Source organism: Podarcis gaigeae (assembly GCF_964106915.1).
Source record: "Podarcis gaigeae genome assembly, chromosome: 10".
In the NCBI taxonomy this organism is placed as follows: Eukaryota; Metazoa; Chordata; class Lepidosauria; order Squamata; family Lacertidae; genus Podarcis; species Podarcis gaigeae.
The window spans coordinates 32770723-32790928 of NC_139686.1; the positions used below are offsets into that span (position 1 = coordinate 32770723).

General features: G+C 43.0%; 1 protein-coding gene across 11 annotated transcripts in view; it reads left to right on the forward strand.

The window, feature by feature from the left end:
• GRIN2B (glutamate ionotropic receptor NMDA type subunit 2B) overlaps positions 1-19969 on the forward strand; it is a 287257-nt gene extending 267288 nt beyond the window's left edge. For all 11 annotated transcript variants that reach the window (XM_083698538.1, XM_083698545.1, XM_083698544.1 and 8 more), the window contains 4 exons: positions 9002-9162; positions 11340-11527; positions 12070-12308; positions 14957-19969. In XM_083698538.1, the coding sequence (XP_083554664.1) occupies positions 9002-9162; positions 11340-11527; positions 12070-12308; positions 14957-16855 (2487 nt within the window). In that variant the 3' untranslated portion in view covers positions 16856-19969. The remainder of the gene's footprint in view (positions 1-9001; positions 9163-11339; positions 11528-12069; positions 12309-14956) is intronic.
• Positions 19970-20206: the final 237 nt, after the last annotated feature.

Genomic DNA, 20206 nt, shown 5'->3' on the forward strand with positions numbered 1-20206 from the left:
TTAAAAAGCTGCTTCCCCTCTGTGTCTAGAAGAGCAGCTATAGCTAAATAATCCTGCATCTTTTATTTTTTGCCTCACGAATAACTTGCCAAAGAATGTAAACTGATTCTGGTTTTTCCAAGACATTGGCTTCAATTATATGAACCGCAAAAGTATCCTGAAGAAGTGAGCAAGCACATGAAAGCCTATACCAAGAACAAACTTAGTTGGTGTCTAAGGTGCTACTGGGGGGACGCAGGTGGCGCTGTGGGTTAAAGCCTCAGCGCCTAGGACTTGCCGATCGAAAGGTCGGCGGTTCGAATCCCTGCGGCGGGGTGCGCTCCCGCTGCTCGGTCCCAGCGCCTGCCAACCTAGCAGTTCGAAAGCACCCTCGGGTGCAAGTAGATAAATAGGGACCGCTTACCAGCGGGAAGGTAAACGGCGTTTCCGTGTGCGGCTCTGGCTCGCCAGAGCAGCGATGTCACGCTGGCCACGTGACCCGGAAGTGTCTCTGGACAGCGCTGGCCCCTGGCCTCTTGAGTGAGATGGGCGCACAACCCCAGAGTCTGTCAAGACTGGCCCGTACGGGCAAGGGTACCTTTACCTTTAAGGTGCTACTGGACAATTTTTTTATATGTTTATTCTTTGCAATGTTACACTTTGATGTTTCTTTAGAACACATTTGTTCTTCCTTTTTAAAGTGAGTTCAGAATAATGATTGATGGTTAAGTTGGTCCAAGACATTTTGCTGCCTGAGGCAAAAAAGATGATCCACACACACCAACTGCATGCAGGTGTGGCTTGCCCAGTGGAGCAGAGCTGCCACAATAGCTTCTGGGTAGCAGTATCACTTGCCACACACTGGTAGGGGTGAGGCACCAGCAAGGCTGGGGCTGTGTGGATGTATAGGTGGGAACACTGGATTGGCTCTACCAGTGTGGCTGCACAGCACCAACCTTGCTGCCATCTTGCCCCTTCCCATCCCTGTAAGCAGCAGTGATGCTCCTATCTGGAAGCTATCATTGCAGCATCACCCTGTCAGGTAAATGCATAGAATTATGAACTGTTCCTGATTCCGTGTTCAGAAGCGGACTGGACTAGCAGTGGAATTCTACTTCAATATTGGCATTCTCCACTGCACCTGAGGATAACAGGCCTAAGTGCAGGGGTTGCATGACAAGCAGTTCTGTCTTCCAACAGAGGAGAGAGAAGGGTGTTGAGAAGGAATGGTTGGATGGTGGTAGCTCCCATTGCTCTAATTCCAGCATCTGCCGCCCAGTGGTGGAGTTGGCCATGTTCCCAGAAGCAGTTTTCCATGTGTTCATTCATAAGTGCCTTCTCTCTTGTTCTTCATAAATCTGCATGGAAATCTGCATTCTTTGTTACTTATTTCCTCACAGGACACACATTTTTTTTACATATCTTTAGATAAAATATACTTTTTATCCTAAAATATATGATTTTGTGTGCACTTTGGCCTAAAGTACTCAATTTAATAGGCTTTTTGGTAGTTCTTTGAGCTGAGAAGAGTACCACAATGTTTGGAGGAGTGTGACAACCAAAGGATAACTTTGTTTCAATTTGTACATCTGGTTGCTTTGCTTAAAAAATGCAAATGAAACAGAATTCTTAAACATTCCTAGTTCAGAACATCTGAGAGTTCCTAAAAAACCCCACCTTCTACATATGACCTATTACCAAGAGGACATACCTGCTTTCCATTTGAAAGTGTTAAGGTACTCAAACCTGCAATGGGTCCTGAGGCATTCACCCTTTGTGTCAGAGGTGAAGAACCTCAGACCTAGGAGCCATATGTGGTCTTCCAGGCCTATCAGATTCACAGGACTCTCCCTAAGCCACACCCATTCCCTGGTCACATACCATCTTCACAGGCCACACCCCGCACTGGCCCTGCCCATCCCCTAAAAGCTTCCGTATTTGGGGTCTTCCTGCTGTTTCTGCCACTGAATTGTCTCTGCCTCACCATGCCCAGACTTCCCTCCAGCCTCTAGCTCCCTGGCCTGGCAAAAGTACTATGATGACCTGGTATGCACCAGGCCCTGATAGGCAGCTAAGGCTTTCTGGGGGAGGGGAAGGAAGCCACTTTCCTGCTCTTTCACTAATTTTCCCAGTTCTGCAGCAGCAGAGTCACAAATTCTTTTCACAGCCCGCCCTTTTCCTGGCCCTTTAAGGCTTATTGCACTTGCAGGTATTACAGGCTCAAAATGAATTGGTCCAAATAACTAGTTATTAGGGGCAGAAATGAGGCTATTCTTGAGGGGTGTGTGTTTTCTGATAGAATAATTTCTGTGCAAAAAAAGGCATATTCTTCAGTCTCTTCCTTCACTCCTCTAGGCCCCATGGGTACGTGAGTGGCAGCTGGTTCCCTTCAGTGTTACAAACACAAAACCTGCAGACTAGGGATGAATATTTATGTGTGTTCCTGTCAAGTTTGCAGCCAAAGATCTCAGGGTTTGTGTATCCTATGGATCTTTGCATTTAATTTTCAAGATTTCTCTGCACTGGACTGCAGAGCTGGATATGGTGCCTGGGGGATAGGAGTGGTTGCAAGTTGCAGAGGTACAATTGCCATTGATTGAACAATTAGCAATTATTTAAAAAGATGCTGGAGCTCATATTTTCAAGATTTGGATTCTACAGCCCTAGGAACACGAGGTGGCTCAGTGTATTGGCAAACATGTTGTTGTTTAGTCGTTTAGTCGTGTCCGACTCTTCGTGACCCCATGGACCAGAGGACGCCAGGTGCTCCAGTTTTCCACTGCCTCACGCAGCTTGGTCAGACTCATGTTTGAAGCTTCAAGAACACTGTCCAACCATCTCGTCCTCTGTCGTCCCCTTCTCCTTGTGCCCTCAATCTTTCCCAACATCAGGGTCTTTTCCAGGGAGTCTTCTCTTCTCATGAGGTGGCCAAAGTATTGGAGCCTCAGCTTCATGATCTGTCCTTCCAGTGAGCACTCAGGGCTGATTTCCTTAAGAATGGATGCATTTGATCTTCTTGCAGTCCATGGGACTCTCAAGATTCTCCTCCAGCACCATAATTCAAAAGCATCAATTCTTCGGCGATCAGCTCTCACTTCCATACATCACTACTGGGAAAACCATGGCTTTAACTATACGGACCTTTGTTGGCAAGGTGATGTCTCTGCTTTTTAAGATGCTGTCTAGGTTTGCCATCGCCTTTCTCCCAAGGAGCAGGCGTCTTTTAATTTCGTGACTGCTGTCACCATCTGCAGTGATCATGGAGCCCAAGAAAGTAAAATCTCTCACTGCCTCCATTTCTTCCCCTTCTATTTGCCAGGAGGTGATGGACCCAGTGGCCATGATCTTCGTTTTTTTGATGTTGAGCTTCAGACCATATTTTGCGCTCTCCTCTTTCACCCTCATTAAAAGGTTCTTTAATTCCTCTTCACTTTCTGCCATCAAGGTTGTGTCATCTGCATAACCTTGGCAAACATACATGTAGCCTATTGTTGGTTATTCCTAGTGTAGCTTGGGCTGAGAGTGCCGGGATCATGGATTTAGCCTGCACTTTATTTATGGTAATAAAATGTGGCATGATACTTTGCAACACATGTGATCCCACACCCCTTCCCACACCTACCCACCCACTACTGTGCAGAGTAAAGCACATCTAAGTACTATTGATTTTGGAATGACTTACAGGTACAAAGCCTTCTTTGCCTTTCTAAAAGGTTTTTATTTTGTCCCTTTGCAATGGATTCTTGTGTTCTGTGCAATGTACCTTATCAGGCTTCTCATGTCTAAGTTTTTTTAATGTCCTGTATTCCAGTAAATGTTTTTTTCCCATCCACCTATTAGCAGCACAGAAACACTCGTGCCATTCTCAGTATTCCTTAATGCACATTTCTGCACAGTACTGGTGGGGATTTTACCTGTTCTGCCAGCAGAAGGTATTGGTATTACCACATAAAAATGTACCACCCCTGTTGGTAAGGATCACAGCTATTTTCAAAGAGCTCTACATTTTGAGCTATATGTACACATTGGCAGTCTGATGTTTTTCACAGTAGGAAGTGATGTTGTATACGTAGGGATGCCATACATCTGGACTTCCCCAGACATATACGGAATACTTTTCTGTCCAGATTTTCACTGTTTGAAATATGTCAACCCTAGTATACTTTTCATGTAACTGCTGTGTCCATGTAAGATAAGTTTACTGTGTGTGCACCGCATAGGCCCATAGTTTATATGGTTACAAGCAGAGGCGTCGCAAGGTGGGTGTGTTGGGTGCGGTCCGCCCCGGCTGCCATCTCTGAGGGGGGTGACAAAATGCTGTGCGGCACTCAGCGTCTGTGAGAGACAGCGTGGCTTTTGTGTGCACAGGCTTCCCACTGTCAAAACGTTCCCCAGAAAAGCTCAATAATTCTGGCTCTCGCCAAAAGAGTCAAACCATTATTGTAGGCTGGTTATAAATGGGGGAGAGGTTACAAGATATTTTCCACACCGAGTAACACCTGACCTTGCTACTACGCCAATGGTTACAAGTTTGTGGGGTTCCTGGACTCCCCTCCAAATTCTGGGATGCCAGATACTGAATGAGAGACAAACTTTGGTCATCTTTCATCATATGGTGCTCTGTACAAAGCCAAAATTTGGTGACCCGAAATGGATCTTCTCAATTATGGATCTTCTCAATTTTGTGCTGTTTCGTCTTGGCACCCTTTATGGGGGAACCACCTGCACCTCCCTGAATCCAGCGCTGATTGAATTTAGCATGTTAAAATACAAGCCAGGGGCCAGCCTGGTGATAGCATGCTAATGATGAGTCGTTAGCTGGGACAAAGGGAGTGGCTCAGTGCCAGAGAGCAAATGGGAGGGGCCTCTTTCTCAACTCAGAATTATTTATGAAGACAAACCGTTTCTGAAGTAGAGTTTTAGAGTTGGAAGGAGAGCAGTTGTATTCAGGACAAGAGTATTTGCCTGATGTAAGCAAGAGGAAAGATAGTTGCATTTTGTGAGCTGGAAAAAGCGGGTGTCAGAGCAACGTGGTCTGACTGTCTGACCATCTCAGTGTGTAATGCTGAAAGCCCCTCCATCATAGCTCAGGTGGTATATATTTGTCAATAAACCATATTATCGTAAAGACACCACACTCTCCACTATGCCTCATTGCTAAAGGAAACACAAACCCCGGGTAAGTGCCTGACCCCTGGAATCTCATACTGCTCAGAGATGTGGTGTGATATTTTTGCCACAATATCAATATCAGGTTTGACTGTTAAGCAACTTTCACTGTCTCCTTCATTGTGCCCGTTATTAGATTGGCAAAAGTAACTACTAAGCCACGCAAAATGCCTCTCTGCAGCAGTGAGGAGGGATTTTTCCATTTACTTGAAAGCCCCTGGCATAATTTCCACCTCTTAATTCTGATTTTGGGCCCCTGGCTTACATCTCAGCTCACTTTTCCCACCACTACTTCTCTGTGTATGGATTTTAAGGAGTTTTCGTAATTGTCAGTGCTAAAGTTTACTGCTCATAAAACCCCAGAAAGCATTGATTGTGACTTGGGTAAACCAAGTAGCATATAAAATCTTACAGCAGTTCAGCCTGAAAGAGTTTTATGAGGGATGAATTTACCAGGAGCAGCAAGGGGCCTGCAAGATGGCTGCCATCCCATTTTCTACCCTTTTCTGCCAAAATAAAATAAGAGGAGTGAGAGTGAGATGTTCTCTGTACTGTAGCCATCAGTTAAACTTTGCTGCCTTTAGATATGGTCTGTTCAATACATTGTGGAATGAGGAGCATCACTTCAAATGAAGGGAGATGCCAGGGGTCCTAGAAAAGATTTGGAAGCATCTTCGAAACAAATAGCTTTGTGAATCTGCTACAGAAAAAAGTAACCTAGTGTCTTGTGGTACCTGAAAGATTAAAAGGTGTATTATGGCATAAGTCTTAATGGACTAGAATTCACTTTGTCAGATGCATGAAGTGTTATATTCAGTTGTGTGGCCACACATGCACATGTGGGTGGAGGTTATAGATGGAGCCATATTCCCATGAGTTGCAAAAAGTGTGGTCTGTGAAAATTCTGTGTGAAGCTTAAGATAAGCTAAGTGACCATTCATAACACAAGTAATTGGGGATAACACAATCACCCTAGCATTGCTATGTTAATTAACACCTGTTGTAAGCCTGGAAGGTAGAAATTATTGTCTCATAGCCAAAACAGACAATAATTGCATGGATTACAAATTTTTGAAAAATTGCCACCCAGCATGGAAGGAGGGTGTGTGTTTTATTGGAACCACAATGCATAAAGAGGGGACAATTAACTATTTCCTCCCCAATCACAGAACACCAACATTAAACTGCAATCAGCATTGGAAGCAAGCTCCATTAGTGCCAATGGGAACCTTTTTGTAATACTAATTGTGGTGGAGGGCCATTTTTGTCAGACTCATGGGTGGGGAAGGATTAAAACTTTGCCGTCCCAATGAAAATGATTAAATTCCATACAAGTATTGTTGGGATATCTGAGAAATGATCCTCTAGGTAATTTCTGTTCCCATTTTCCATTTCAATCCTCTCTGGTTTAGTTTCATTCCTCATTTCATTGTCAGCTCCTTCTAATTTTGTCAATTTTGTATCTATTTTTCCTCTAATACTTCTATTTTTCATTGAATGACTTTTGTTTGCTCTGTAATCATCTGCTTAAGAATGCCCACAGTAAGCAAGGACCCTGAAGATCTTGTTCTTTCTTCCAGTTCTTCCATAAGATCAGGAAAAAATTACATTACATTAGAACATATAATAATTTGAAATACTAAAACAGATAAAATTTCACATAGACGATGGGCCTTGTGGTATGTTCTGGGTAGAAACGAGGACAATGTAGAGATATGAGAGATGTTCAGCATTTTTTCAGTATACAGTGGTGATTATGTATATGACCATTACCGGACACAGTATTTGCCCAAAGTGAACCTGGTGCATGGAATGCTCTTGTCTGATCTCGATGGTGGGGTCAAAACTTATTGAAGTGGAATTTCTCAAGGGTCTTCTTACTGTGGGTCTAGATAATGATGTCTTCAATGAAGAGGAGGGTACAGAAGCTTGAAGAAGTGTTGTTCTGAATCAGCCACAGAGCATATTATTAAACAATGTGAATACTCACAGCAGTGCTTTTGACTGGATGATGTATGGAAACTGTTCAACATATCAAATTAAGACGGGGATTAGAATCCCCTTTACTCAAAATCCATTATGTGAAGAAAGTGAAGGCAGCAGAGGAATTAACGCAGACATACTTATTCTGCAGGGGGCTTGTGGATATGGAAAATACTTCCCAGAAGTATTTGTAAACTTCTGTCTTCCCCTTTAGGAAAATGTGCAAAACATTCTTAAGAAATTATTATCTTGCATTAACATTTTTGATTCATGAACTTATAACTTGAAGCTCTTGCAATAGATCATACTATTTCTTTGAGAAATTATTTCCATAAAATGCTATAATGTTTAGTAGGAAGACGAGTCACTGTATTTTTTCAATTCCCTTCAATGCCAGGCAATTTTAAATTTACATAAATTAAAATGGATGATACATGTGGATCTCACTGATTTAGATTGTAGACCAGATGTAGACAACCTCTGGAGTTCCAGATGTTGCTGAAGTTCAACTCCAATCATTCCTGGTCACCAGCTCTTATTGTTGGGAGTTGAAGTTCAGCAACATTGGGAGGGGGAGGGGGAGTTTCCAACACCTGTTTCAGACCATGCCAGCTGAATGTTCAGAGAATCATTAGGACCAAGTAGGCTTTCAGATGATGATGTTAGTTTTAGTTCCAGTGTAATTATGGTGTCCCTTCTGTATCAGCTGTATTTTTCTACATTCTTTATTTATTATTACCTTTGGGTCCCAGAAGAGAACGGCAAGTAAAATGTCAGTCATGATCATGAGTGGAAGGGAGTTTGTATATACTAAAGATTCATGAGGTTGTATGTAATATATTGTACTTCTGTTTACAAACATTCATTGCACCCCCCCACTGCACACGCAATGAGACCCCAACAAGTATGAGATAGGCCATTCAGTTTTGGGGAAGAGTTTTGCCCCCTTACTGTGCCAATATCCTCAAATGCAGCAGTTTACTTTCCTCCCTAGAAAAAAAATGGCAGCAATCAATTTATATAGGAGAAAGTAAAAAGGTGGACTAATGGATATTGTTGTGCATGTCTAAACTTGCTCCCTGAGACTGGTAACGCCAGTGGACTCAGCCAATGGGAATCGTGAGCATTCTACATAGAATCATAGAATTGTCGAGTTGGAAAGGACCCTGAGGATCATTTCAGTCCAACTCTCTGCAATGCGGGAATATATAGCTGTTCCATATGGGGACCAAACCTGCAACCTTGGCATTATCATGTTCTCTAAGCAACTGAGCTATCCAGGATGTCTAAGCCTACTTATACTTGCATAGCTGCATTTCTTCATCTGCATACCACTATTATAAGTTAGAATGTTCTTTTGTGCGTAGATTTTTAAAAATGGCTAGTCATTCCATCTGCCATCTCAGGATTGGCAATCACATTTGAAGATAATTTCAACAGTGTAGTAGAAAATATTTTTCTATTTAGGGAAAATTTTTGCTCTGTGTCAGCTTTAAAACAAATATTACAGTTGAAATACATTGTATGTGGTTGCAAATGCAGTAGGTGATTTCACTGTTTCCCCTGCTTTGGTTTTGATAGTGGAGTCGCTGTACCGCTTTTTAATTCAGCCTCTTGTCTCTTTGGCAGTAGAAAGTGTTACAGTGAAAATATCAAATAAAGCTACTGCATCGTGCATGGCTCTCCTTCATGAACATGTATAGCTTTCTTGGATTACAGTCCTTATGCATGGCATGCTGTGGCCTGGTTGCCAACATGCCATTAAAGCTCTGAAATAACTACCAACTTGATATCCCAAAAAATCTGGTTCTTTCTCAAATAACCACTGAGAAAACAACTTGAGAGCTTTTCTTTCTCTCTTTTTCTCCAGTTCCAAAACCCAAATGCTTTCTCACCACCTTTCCGCTTTGGGACAGTTCCTAATGGCAGTACAGAGAGGAACATTCGCAACAATTATGAACTGATGCATGCCTACATGGTGAAGTTCAACCAAAGATCGGTGGGAGATGCGCTATCCTCATTAAAGACAGGGTGAGATTGCCTTTTCTAAGGTTGCTAATGTAAACCTGTGTGTGTAATTCTCTTGGGATTTTGAAGAACCTTCTCCCTAATATTCCTGCTGCTAAAACATTGCATATAATCCATGTACCACAACATTGTCAAGAACAATTTATCTCATCAATTAGTATTATTTTTTGTTCATTTTGGTTAGATATGTGCAAGTAATATAACAATGATTCTTCCCCTTCTTGCATCAATGCAGACTTTCTGAAAATCAGATTAGCTGGTGGAAATACTGCCTTAAGCTGCAATGCAATAGTTGTGGCCAGACATCACCTAAAATTCTTTATTATTGAAATAACTATGATATTATCTTAATCCCTAATGTTAATTGCTATATAAAAATATTAGTAAGTTGGGGATCCTAACTACTTTTATATGAGGGCTGCATCTTTTCCACACACATACTATACTTGTGTAAACTCACAGGTAGCCTTATTCCATTGATTCAGCTCGTGTTCTGTATCCACGTATGAACTGGGAGCAGGACTACACTGACTAACCCTGCTCTTGATGACACAGGTGTTTTATGAAGGAGTCCAGATCATCAGTGACAGAATAGCAATTTTCTGAGTAAAAACCAGTTGTGGAAAATCACAGCACCTCTTTGGGGTCTTCTATGTTCAATAGCTGTCATTTTTGCATACAATGAATATATTTCCATTATGCCTTTGGCATCTGCACATAAAGCACAAATGTCTGCAAGGAAGAGGCCTTCACATGTCACGCTGGGCCTCAAAGGCTTCCTCCCTGCAGATGTGGATACTAGGGTACAGCTAGTCGGTGCACATTTTATAATGGGAGAGGGTAAAGGCTCCACTTATGCTTTGCTGCAAGGCATGATTCAGGTTGCCTGAATAGAACTTTTAAATTCTTGGGTGCCAGGGAACTATGACTGAACCATTTTGCAAAGGCTCCATACAACTTCTGCACCTATGTAACTGGCTTGCCATGTGACTTAAGTTATTTCTCAACAAATTTCTTTTTGGGGGCAGCTGCTGCTGTCCCAGAAACCTTCTGACCCACCTGACAAGCTATGATTTTTCCATTACATTTGATGTTATTAATTCCTATCTCTCCTCTTCCTCCTCTACATTGCCCAGAAATCAGATTATTCTACTGGTGGAGGGAGGACTGCTTATACGCAGTTTGTTCCCTGGAGAATGCAAATTAAAGTTTTTATTTGTCATGCTAGGCTGCTACTCACCTGATAACCTGGAACAAATAAGGATAATTTCCAGGTGACCAGACAGGGTAGCTTTGGGTCTATTTTTCTTGTTTGAGGGGGAGGGGAAGGGAATATCACTATGCCACCCTTTCTACTCATATAAAGACAAACTACACATTATGTAAATCCATGTGGAAATATTTGAGCAATGACGACAGGAAGTGCTTCATGGTGCAACAGAACAAGGCAGCAATTCTATCTTTGAATGCTTCAAAATGTAGCTGGTGCAAACACACCCTTATTGCTGGGACTAGTAATTTATTTTTCCAATTGGGCACTGATTCTTTTTCTTCTTTCTTTCATTTGAGGTTAGTGGGACACCATAAAGCTAACGTTACTGCCCTCATAGGGAGACATAACTTGATCTCCTAACCACTTGTCATCTTTAAAGATGCCTTTGGGATTCTTCCCATAAGCAGGGGTCCTGGCTGAAGCTAATTTGAGTAATTACATTTTGGTTAATGCTATTTTTCCAGCTGCTTGGTTGGGGAAATGGTCTGCTTTGCTTTCTTAATTCACAACAAAGTTACGGTAGAAATGCTGCTGAATTCACAAGCTGAAGAAGAAAGCGTTGTTCAGTCATAAATGAAATGGTTTACATGGGCTGCATAGGCATCTTTAAATCAAAGTTAACTAAATTGTGGCCCTCCAAATGTTGCTAGACTCCCATCATCTCTGACCATTGGCCATACTGTCTGTTTAGATCCATTGGAAGATGCTGCAGATTTGTGCGGTGATGCTACAACCTGCCTTCATCTCAATGTTGATTGTGCCCAAGCAATTGTTCAGCCTGGCTTCCTCTGTGTTTAGTTACCTGAGGTCACATGGGAGTTCTCAACTTCCTTCAGCATCACATGATTTAGGTCTGCACAGACTCTTCTCTTTACTTCATTCTTTCTTGTTTCTTGACATCATGCAGGAAGCTGGATGCTTTTATTTATGATGCAGCTGTGCTAAATTACATGGCTGGCAGAGATGAAGGCTGCAAGCTGGTGACAATTGGGAGTGGGAAGGTCTTTGCTTCAACGGGCTACGGCATTGCCATCCAGAAGAATTCAGGCTGGAAGCGGCAAGTGGATCTGGCAATCCTACAGCTCTTTGGTGATGGTAAGTGATCTGGATGAGGAACTAGGAGTGCGTCTCCATTGAGTGAAGCTATTATCCCCTACTTACCACTAATGCTAAGGCAACAACAACAACTAGTCAGCAGCAATGCTATCATTTTTTTGTTACTCACCCGTACTATGAACTTCTGGTGTATTGTGGCTATTCTACTTTGTAGCTATTATTTATTTATTTAAAATAAATTTATATGTGGACCCACCACCCCACTGCCCCAGTATAGTTTTCCAGCTAGGTAAATCCAACGTAAGTGGAAATGAAATTCGAGGACTGGAGGGTTAGGGAGGATCAGTTCTATTTTTCTAGAAAAATAGGTGCCGGAACTCACCATGAATGCCTCCCTTGTTCTCTTAGAATGGCAATGGCGCCCACCAGAGATGTGCTGGAACTGAGCTCCAGTGAGTTCCAGCTGAAAAACAAGCCCTGGGGAGCATCTTTCCTTTCTAAATAGTGGCTCATGAGAGGAAAAGCTGTGCTTAAAACTCACCCACTGTTCACTCTGCTTCCTTCCCACCCTTCTTTTCCAGGTGAGATGGAGGAGCTAGAAGCTCTCTGGCTCACTGGCATCTGCCATAATGAGAAGAATGAGGTAATGAGCAGCCAGCTGGACATTGATAACATGGCCGGAGTCTTCTATATGTTGGGAGCAGCCATGGCCCTCAGCCTCATCACCTTCATCTGTGAACATCTCTTTTATTGGCAGTTCCGCCACTGCTTCATGGGCGTTTGCTCTGGCAAACCTGGCGTTGTCTTCTCCATCAGCAGGGTGAGTAATTTCAGCCTCAAGGAAAGAAAGCCACCATCACGACCGTTCCCTCCATCCAAGCCAACTCAGGCCTGGAGCTTTATTATTCAGCAATTTTATCTACTATGCTTCTACACCTCAAACTAGCCTTTCTCATTACTTCCCCTTGTGCCTATGGCTGTCATTTCTGGCCTCTATGTAAGAGGCATTTGGCCTTGAGAGAGAAAATCTAGGAAAAGAAAATGGAACTTTGAAAGGTTGGGAGAATCTAAATTCTTGGGACAGTGGCCTCAGCCACTTCTTCAACAAGGTGTGAAAAGGTTTTCTGTAATTCTTGGTAATTTATCTGAAAGAACAAGAGCATCCTTGCCAGGCAGCAGGTGAAAGCCACCTGTTTCAAGCAGCACTATAAGAGGTGCTTGAATGAAGGCAGGACCTGGTCTCTGAATGGTACAGCAAGACTTTTTCAAGTGTTGGTTCAGGGGTTGGAGAGTGGCCACTATTTCAGCTTTGCTTCAGAGTAAATGTCTTGGAGAAGCATAATGAAAGACTCAAAACAAGAAGGGGGGTTTCTTTGGAGCAGAACATTGTGTAGAACTCTGACTTTTAGGTAACTCCCCCCTCCCATGTTTCTGAGTAGATTTTACTGACAGAAACAAAGGACACTTAGATCAGAAACTTTCTCTCTAGCAAATAATTTCTGTATGAATTTCCTTGAGTTCCAAAATTCTTTCCCTTTCATTATTTCAAATATTATTATTTATTTAGTACATTTTTTTATCTCCCTTCAGCAGTAACAATCTCATGGCAGCATACAATAGCTACACAACAAATTGTCTGCCTGTCTGTCTCTCTCTTTCTCTCTCTTTCACTCACACTCACAAACACACAATTATATTACTACATTAGAAACATTAAAACAGCAGCTATCATTAGATCAGAGCCTGAAAAATCCAATTATTTCCAAATGCTTGCAGAAAGAGATGAGTTTTCAAAGTAGCAAAAACTAAACAATTAAGGGGCAAGCAGAACTTCCTGAGGGGTGGCATTCCATAGCCAGGGCACCACCAGTAAGAAGGCCCTGCTACTAGTTATCACTCCAATTCGTGAGCTGTGGAAAACATACAAGAAAGTTCATTTCTCTGTCCAGTTAGAGATTATGAACTGCACAAGGCTGCATTGACAGATCCCAGCCAATATTATTACATTGTGTGATGCTGCACTAAGGAATCAGATGCTCCTGCATAAGCTGCCTTTTACTTAATAAATTCATCAGTTTGAATTCCTAGGATTAAAGATGATTTGGAGGTGACAATGTAAATGTTCATTGTTAAAATGTGGATTTTTTCATCATTACTTTCTTTGCTTAACAGACGAGGCTCTTAATTGTAAAACTCTGATTCATTTTTAGGATGCTTTTAAAATGTGGAATTCTTTGACCAGACAGGTCAAACTCAGACAAAGTATTAAGACATCATAATTCTGGTTGGGAAAATCTATTTTGTACAACTTCCTAATTTATACAATTATTTATCAGGACTAGGGAGAAAGAGCTGGAATTCATACAGCAATTGTGGGTCAGAGTCTGTAATCAAGATGAATAACAATGACTAGAGCAGTGTTTTTCAACCTTTTTTGGGCAAAGGCACACTTGTTTCATGGAAAAAATCACGAGGCACACCACCATTAGAAAATGTTAAAAAATTTAACTCTGTGCCTATATTGACTATATATAAAGTAATTCTCTTGAATAGGAATCAAATAAACACAAAGAAAGTATTTTATAATTACTTTATTATGAAATAGTAAGTAAACAGAAATATGAAAAATTATAAAATACTTTATTTTTAAATCTTTCGAATTTTTCAATTTTTCCCACGGCACACCAGGCAACATCTCGCGGCACACTAGTGTGCTGCGGAATAGTGGTTGAAAAACACTGGACTAGAGGCCATGCAGAGGGTCAGGAAACTGTGCCAAGTGAACCAATATGTTGTACCTCTAAAAGTCATGTCCTGACAGCCTCAAATTTCTGACTGGTTATATGTTTCCTCAGACCCGTTTCCAAAATCTGTAAGCTAAAGAATATTTGCAAAGGAAGGAGTTGGACTCTTTTAGGTATTCTAAGTAAGAAGTATCACCTTGAATCACGCCTAGAAACTAAATGTAAACAAGTGCTGTGGATCAAAGGCTTGTCTAATGGCCTATCTGCAGTAGTTGGAGATTCAGAATAATCTCATGTGCATGATTACAAACTGTCTGAAGTGCTTACCAGGGCATTGGAAAACAGTGATCAAATCCTGCAGCTAGCGCTTAAGGTGTAACCCTTAAACAGTACTCCTGACCACAGCACTCTGAGCATCTGATCTGTAAGAAACATCTGCAACCATGTCTAAAAATCCAAATCACTTCAATAAAGGTCTGAATAAATTTCTAGATTTATTTCAATTTAATAATGAAAGGGCAAGGGATAGAGGGGCAAAGGTGGAGGAAGATTAAAAGTGGAAGAACCATTATGATAGTGTCTAGATTGTCTCATCTCCCAACGATATCCCACTGAAGATCCTATTTAGCAAAGGACAAGGTTCTTTGTCTCAGTCCTCCAAGCTCTGCATCTCCCCTGCTGGAATGCTCCTCTGCTAACCTCCCTTTGCTTTCCCCCATTGCAGGGTATTTACAGCTGCATCCATGGAGTGGCTATCGAGGACCGCCATTCTTCCATGAACTCCCCCACTGCCACCATGAACAATACACATTCCAACATTTTGCGCCTGCTCCGAACAGCAAAGAACATGGCAAACCTTTCAGGTGTCAATGGCTCACCACAAAGTGCCCTGGATTTTATCCGTCGCGAATCCTCTGTCTACGATATCTCTGAGCACCGCCGTAGCTTCACTCATTCCGACTGCAAGTCTTATAACAACCCCCCCTGCGAGGAAAACCTCTTCAGTGATTATATTAGTGAGGTGGAAAGGACCTTTGGTAATCTGCAGCTGAAAGAAAGCAATGTTTACCAAGACCATTATCATCATCACCATCGCCCCCATAGCATAGGGAGCGCCAGCTCCATCGATGGACTGTATGACTGTGATAATCCACCCTTCTCCGCGCAGCCTCGATCTCTCAGTAAGAAGCCATTAGATATCGGTTTGCCGCCGGCCAAACATGGCCAGTTAGGTGACCTTTATGGCAAGTTGTCTTTCAAGAGTGACCGATACAGCGGTGGAGGGGCACACGACGATTTGATCCGTTCAGATGTCTCGGACATATCGACTCATACCGTGACTTATGGCAACATTGAGGGCAACGCTGCAAAGCGGCGAAAACAGCAGTATAAAGATAGTCTAAAGAAGCGGCCAGCCTCGGCCAAGTCGCGGAGAGAGTTTGATGAGATTGAACTGGCCTATCGCCGGCGTCCCCGTTCCCCTGACCACAAGCGCTACTTTAGGGACAAGGAAGGGCTACGGGATTTCTATTTGGACCAGTTCCGGGCTAAGGAGAACTCACCGCACTGGGAACATGTGGATCTGACGGATATTTATAAAGAGCGGGGAGATGACTTCAAGCGTGACACTATAGGGGGAGCAGGGACATGTACTAACAGGACCCACCACAAACACGGGTCGGGGGAGTTTGGAGCAAACAATGAGCACAAGCACAGTGTTGTGAGTGGGGTACCAGCGCCATGGGAGAAAAACCTCACCAATCTCGATTGGGAGGAACGCCCTGGCGCTAACTATTGCCGCAGTTGCCCATCAAAGCTGCATAACTACACTCCGACCGTGGTGGGGCAGAATTCCACCCGCCAGCCATGCATCCGGTGTGAAGCCTGCAAGAAGGCCGGAAACCTCTACGACATCAGTGAGGACAACTCCCTCCAAGAGCTGGATCAGCCATCTGCTCCTGTGCCCGTGGCAACCAGCACCTCCACTACCAAGTATCCTCAGAGCCCTTCCAACTCTGCCTCCAAGGTGCAGAAGAAGAATCGCAACAAGCTACGCCGGCAGCACTCCTATGACACCTTTGTGGATCTGCAGAAGGAAGATGCCGCCCTGGCCCCCCGCAGCGTCAGCCTGAAGGACAAGGGCCGCTTTTTGGAGGGAAGCCCCTATGCCCACATGTTTGAGATGCCAGCCAGCGAGTCCACTTTTGCCAACAACAAGTCCTCAGTGCCCGCCACCAGCCACCACCACCACAACAATCCTGGCATTAGTGGTGGTTATATGCTCAGCAAGTCACTCTACCCCGACCGGGTCACTCAAAACCCTTTCATCCCCACTTTTGGGGATGACCAGTGCTTGCTCCACGGCAGCAAATCCTATTTCTTCAGGCAGCCTGTGGTGGCAGGAGGGCCCAAGGCCAGGCCAGACTTCCGAGCCATTGTCACCACCAACAAGCCGGTGGTCTCGGCCCTCCATGGGGCTGTGCCAGCCCGTTTCCAGAAGGACATCTGTATAGGGAACCAGTCCAACCCCTGTGTGCCTAACAACAAAAACCCCAGGGCTTTCAATGGCTCCAGCAACGGGCATGTTTATGAGAAACTTTCCAGTATTGAGTCTGATGTCTGAGTGATGGGGAAAAGCATGGGAGGGGATGGTGCTGGAAATGCAACGTGTGGGAGGGGCAGGTGGTGGGTTCAGACCTAGTTCCCATTTGCTACTCTTCTGCTACTCTTTTTTTCTTTGTGGAGTATTGGAGTTCTGCTTAGGCAGCGCTGATGCGAAGTGCCACCTCTTTCTTTCCCCAGATCCCCCATCCCCGATGATCTCTTTTCATTTCTCCACTCACAGTTCCATTCCTGGCCATCACATGTCAGAGCTTAGTAGCTTAGCTTGTGTTTTCACAGTTGGGAAAGGCAAAGGCATGGTTGAGGAGAGGCCAGCATACGAGTGGGAGCAATAGCCGCAGAGTTTGGGGTTTTCTCGGCGCCAAACTGTGATGGTTAGTATAGATATGAGAAGGTGGCCTGAGGCGGAGAATGGAAGAGATAGAATGGGCATGAAGAAGATACAGGTCTTCTTACATATGTACTTTTAAGCAAAATTGCTGGGACGTGAATAGTGTGGGATCAACTTAATGCATTTTATGTTGATTACATGCAAAAAATCATTCAGTTCTTTTGTGAAGACTCTGTGGGTTAAAGGCTGAAATATGGAGTTGCATATATACATATACATATATATATATATATATACTGAAGATAAAAATGTATTGAAATCTTGGTATATTTACCAGGGGGAGGGGAGGTTTGATATGTATGCAGATCTAGCCAGTGGTCCAGTCAACAGTAACCCAGTGAGGTCACTTCTGAGAGATGAATTGGAATGATAAAAGCGAATGCCAGTGAAACTTTCAGCAAAAGTCTTGGGAAAATTCAAATGTTGGGGTCCCAGGGGAAGTTTTGTTGCAGGTTTTGTGCTACTCATGAACAACTTGTTAATTTTGAAATGGTGAAATATCAAATATGGGTTGGTTTATGCACAAGCTTAAATGTGAAAATTAATTGACACGAACCATCGTAACAACATGAGTTTTTTATCGCTACGAGATTTAGTAGACGAACCCAGCAGAGCAAACCTTTCCAATGCAAGGGAACATAAAGGGCAGTGAATGAAAAGAAGAGCAGGGTTGGCAACTCAAGCTTCACTGTTGTTCTGATGAATTTAATCTGGCAGGGAGAAGGATCAGCCATTGCTCCCCCCTCTAGCATATCATGCAACACGAGCAAGATGAATAATGGAAAGGCTTTCTCTGCTGATGGTGTATTTCCTCTGAGTAGAAAGTGGAAGAAGGCGGCGGTGGTGGTGGTGGTGGGAATAGGGCCAGCACAACGCAGACATGTGTATATGTGTATTTATTGAATATATTCTTATATTTGATAATTATAGTGTTGTGGAAATACACGGCTTGTCTTCCACAGGGCATGAGGAGATGAATCATCAGATCCTACAGATGCTATGGTGACGACTGGAGAGCAGAGTTGGAAAGATGTGGGGAATATTGTTGTGAAGGGGACCGGCAGGTTCAAAAGTGCAAAAGCGGTATCATTTAGCATCTTGAGAGTTGTTCTGGCCCTGTCCTCAGTGCATATGGTACTGATAACAGCAGTTTGGCTACCAAGGAGGAATAACTGTAAATGCAAGTTAAAATGAGACACTTGTTAGAAGCGATATTGTTTCGTTTACAGCAGGAACCCTCAGGTAAGGGCAACAGGTCCATTGTTGCTTCCCAAAAATGTGGCAAAGCACCTCACTTTTTCATGGGTCTGTTGTTCTGCTTTCCTAACTGGAAAGGACTGTGAAAAGTGCTCTTCGGCTATCTTGGGCACATTGCAGTAGAACTGAACGCATGGACAGGCACAGGCCCTGAGCTTTGGAAGCAGCCATTCTTTTCGAGCCACATTTCCTGCAGCTGATTCTCTTCTCGTGTATCCTTCCAACCATACCCTACTTGGCTTTATCTTAATACCTTTCTTGCATTTAAGCCAACTGAAGGCCTTGTTTTTTTGGTAGGCAGAGGCCAGGAGGAAGGGCCTGAACATTTTGTGAAATCGGATTCCCCCACCTCCTCTGGATTTACTAAGCAAGTTATGGAAGGAGGGACGCCCTCTCTATGGTTGGAGGAGTAGAACGCCTTTTGGTTCCTCTCTTCTTTCTCCTGTAAAGAAAATAATGCTTGCTTAGCAGTCTGCAGAACATGGAGTGAACCCTCTGACAAGAGCAGTTGAGAAGGCATTCATTTCATTTGTAAATATGGTTTTCTTTTCTATTACATTTTGTACAAACTAGTGCTTCTCTTCTTGTGAATATTCAGGTTTGGAGAGAAGAGGGATTTTAGGTTGTCCTCCCACCCCTGCAACTTTCAGGCGATGTGTCTGGAAGTTGTTTGATGTGGGCCCAGGCTGTTAAAAATGGGGGAGAAGGAGAGAAAACTGCATGCATTGAATACCTCTATCTACACACCTGCCACCTTTTTTCTTCATGGTTCGAAAATATATTAGATCACCTCTAGCCTTGCTAGCAGGGCTTTCATGTTCTAATGGAAGCACACTATATCTCCCTTGCTTGATTCTAAACTCCATACCATAACCCTTCTCTGGAATCTGGGTCCTGGGCTTTGTGCTGTTTTCCCTTGGTGATGAAGCAAACCATCATTTTGAATGTTCAGTTTAGATCATCACCCAACACTACAGGGACTTCTCCAAAGTTAATGTTGGCTTGGAAACCTTGGGCCTGGGAAATCTCAGTTTACTAGTACTTCTTAAGGTTTATTAAGCAGCTGGGTTTGATCCTACTGATTAAGCTTGCCTTTGGCAGCTATGTCAGTATTCCCATCCCTCAGCTGAAACCAAATACAGTTGAGAATGGTACTTCGGAGAAAATTAAACTGAAAAACAAACCAAAAAGATGCTAACTGAACTCTCAGAATGATTCCAGATCTTTGTTTTGGATGACGGTTCACTATGGTTCACATTTTCTTATAACCTTTTTCTCTGACCCTAGCTCAATTTAAACGTTGAATGACATGTTTACATTTATAGTGTTTAGGTTTGATAATATTAAAGTGCTTTACAAATTTTAATTTGTGTGCACAGAGTGTGAAAATTGTCTGCTTAAGGATAACAGGAAATGTTGGAGGACTTTCAACAACAATCCATTTGCAGGTGTCTTGTGTATTGCCTTGACACGTGAAATGAGCCTCTGGCTTTCTTTCCCCTTCTCTTTCATTTGAAACATACATTTTTCTTTCTCTTGAAATTTGACCAAGAGGGAAAGGGTTGGTTGGATATCACACACACACACACACACACACACACACACACACACACTTCTTGGAACACTGATTACAATTTTGTAATTTAAAATTCTGAGTGTTATTTCACTAAAAATAATCGAGTGAACATAACAGGAAATTTTAGC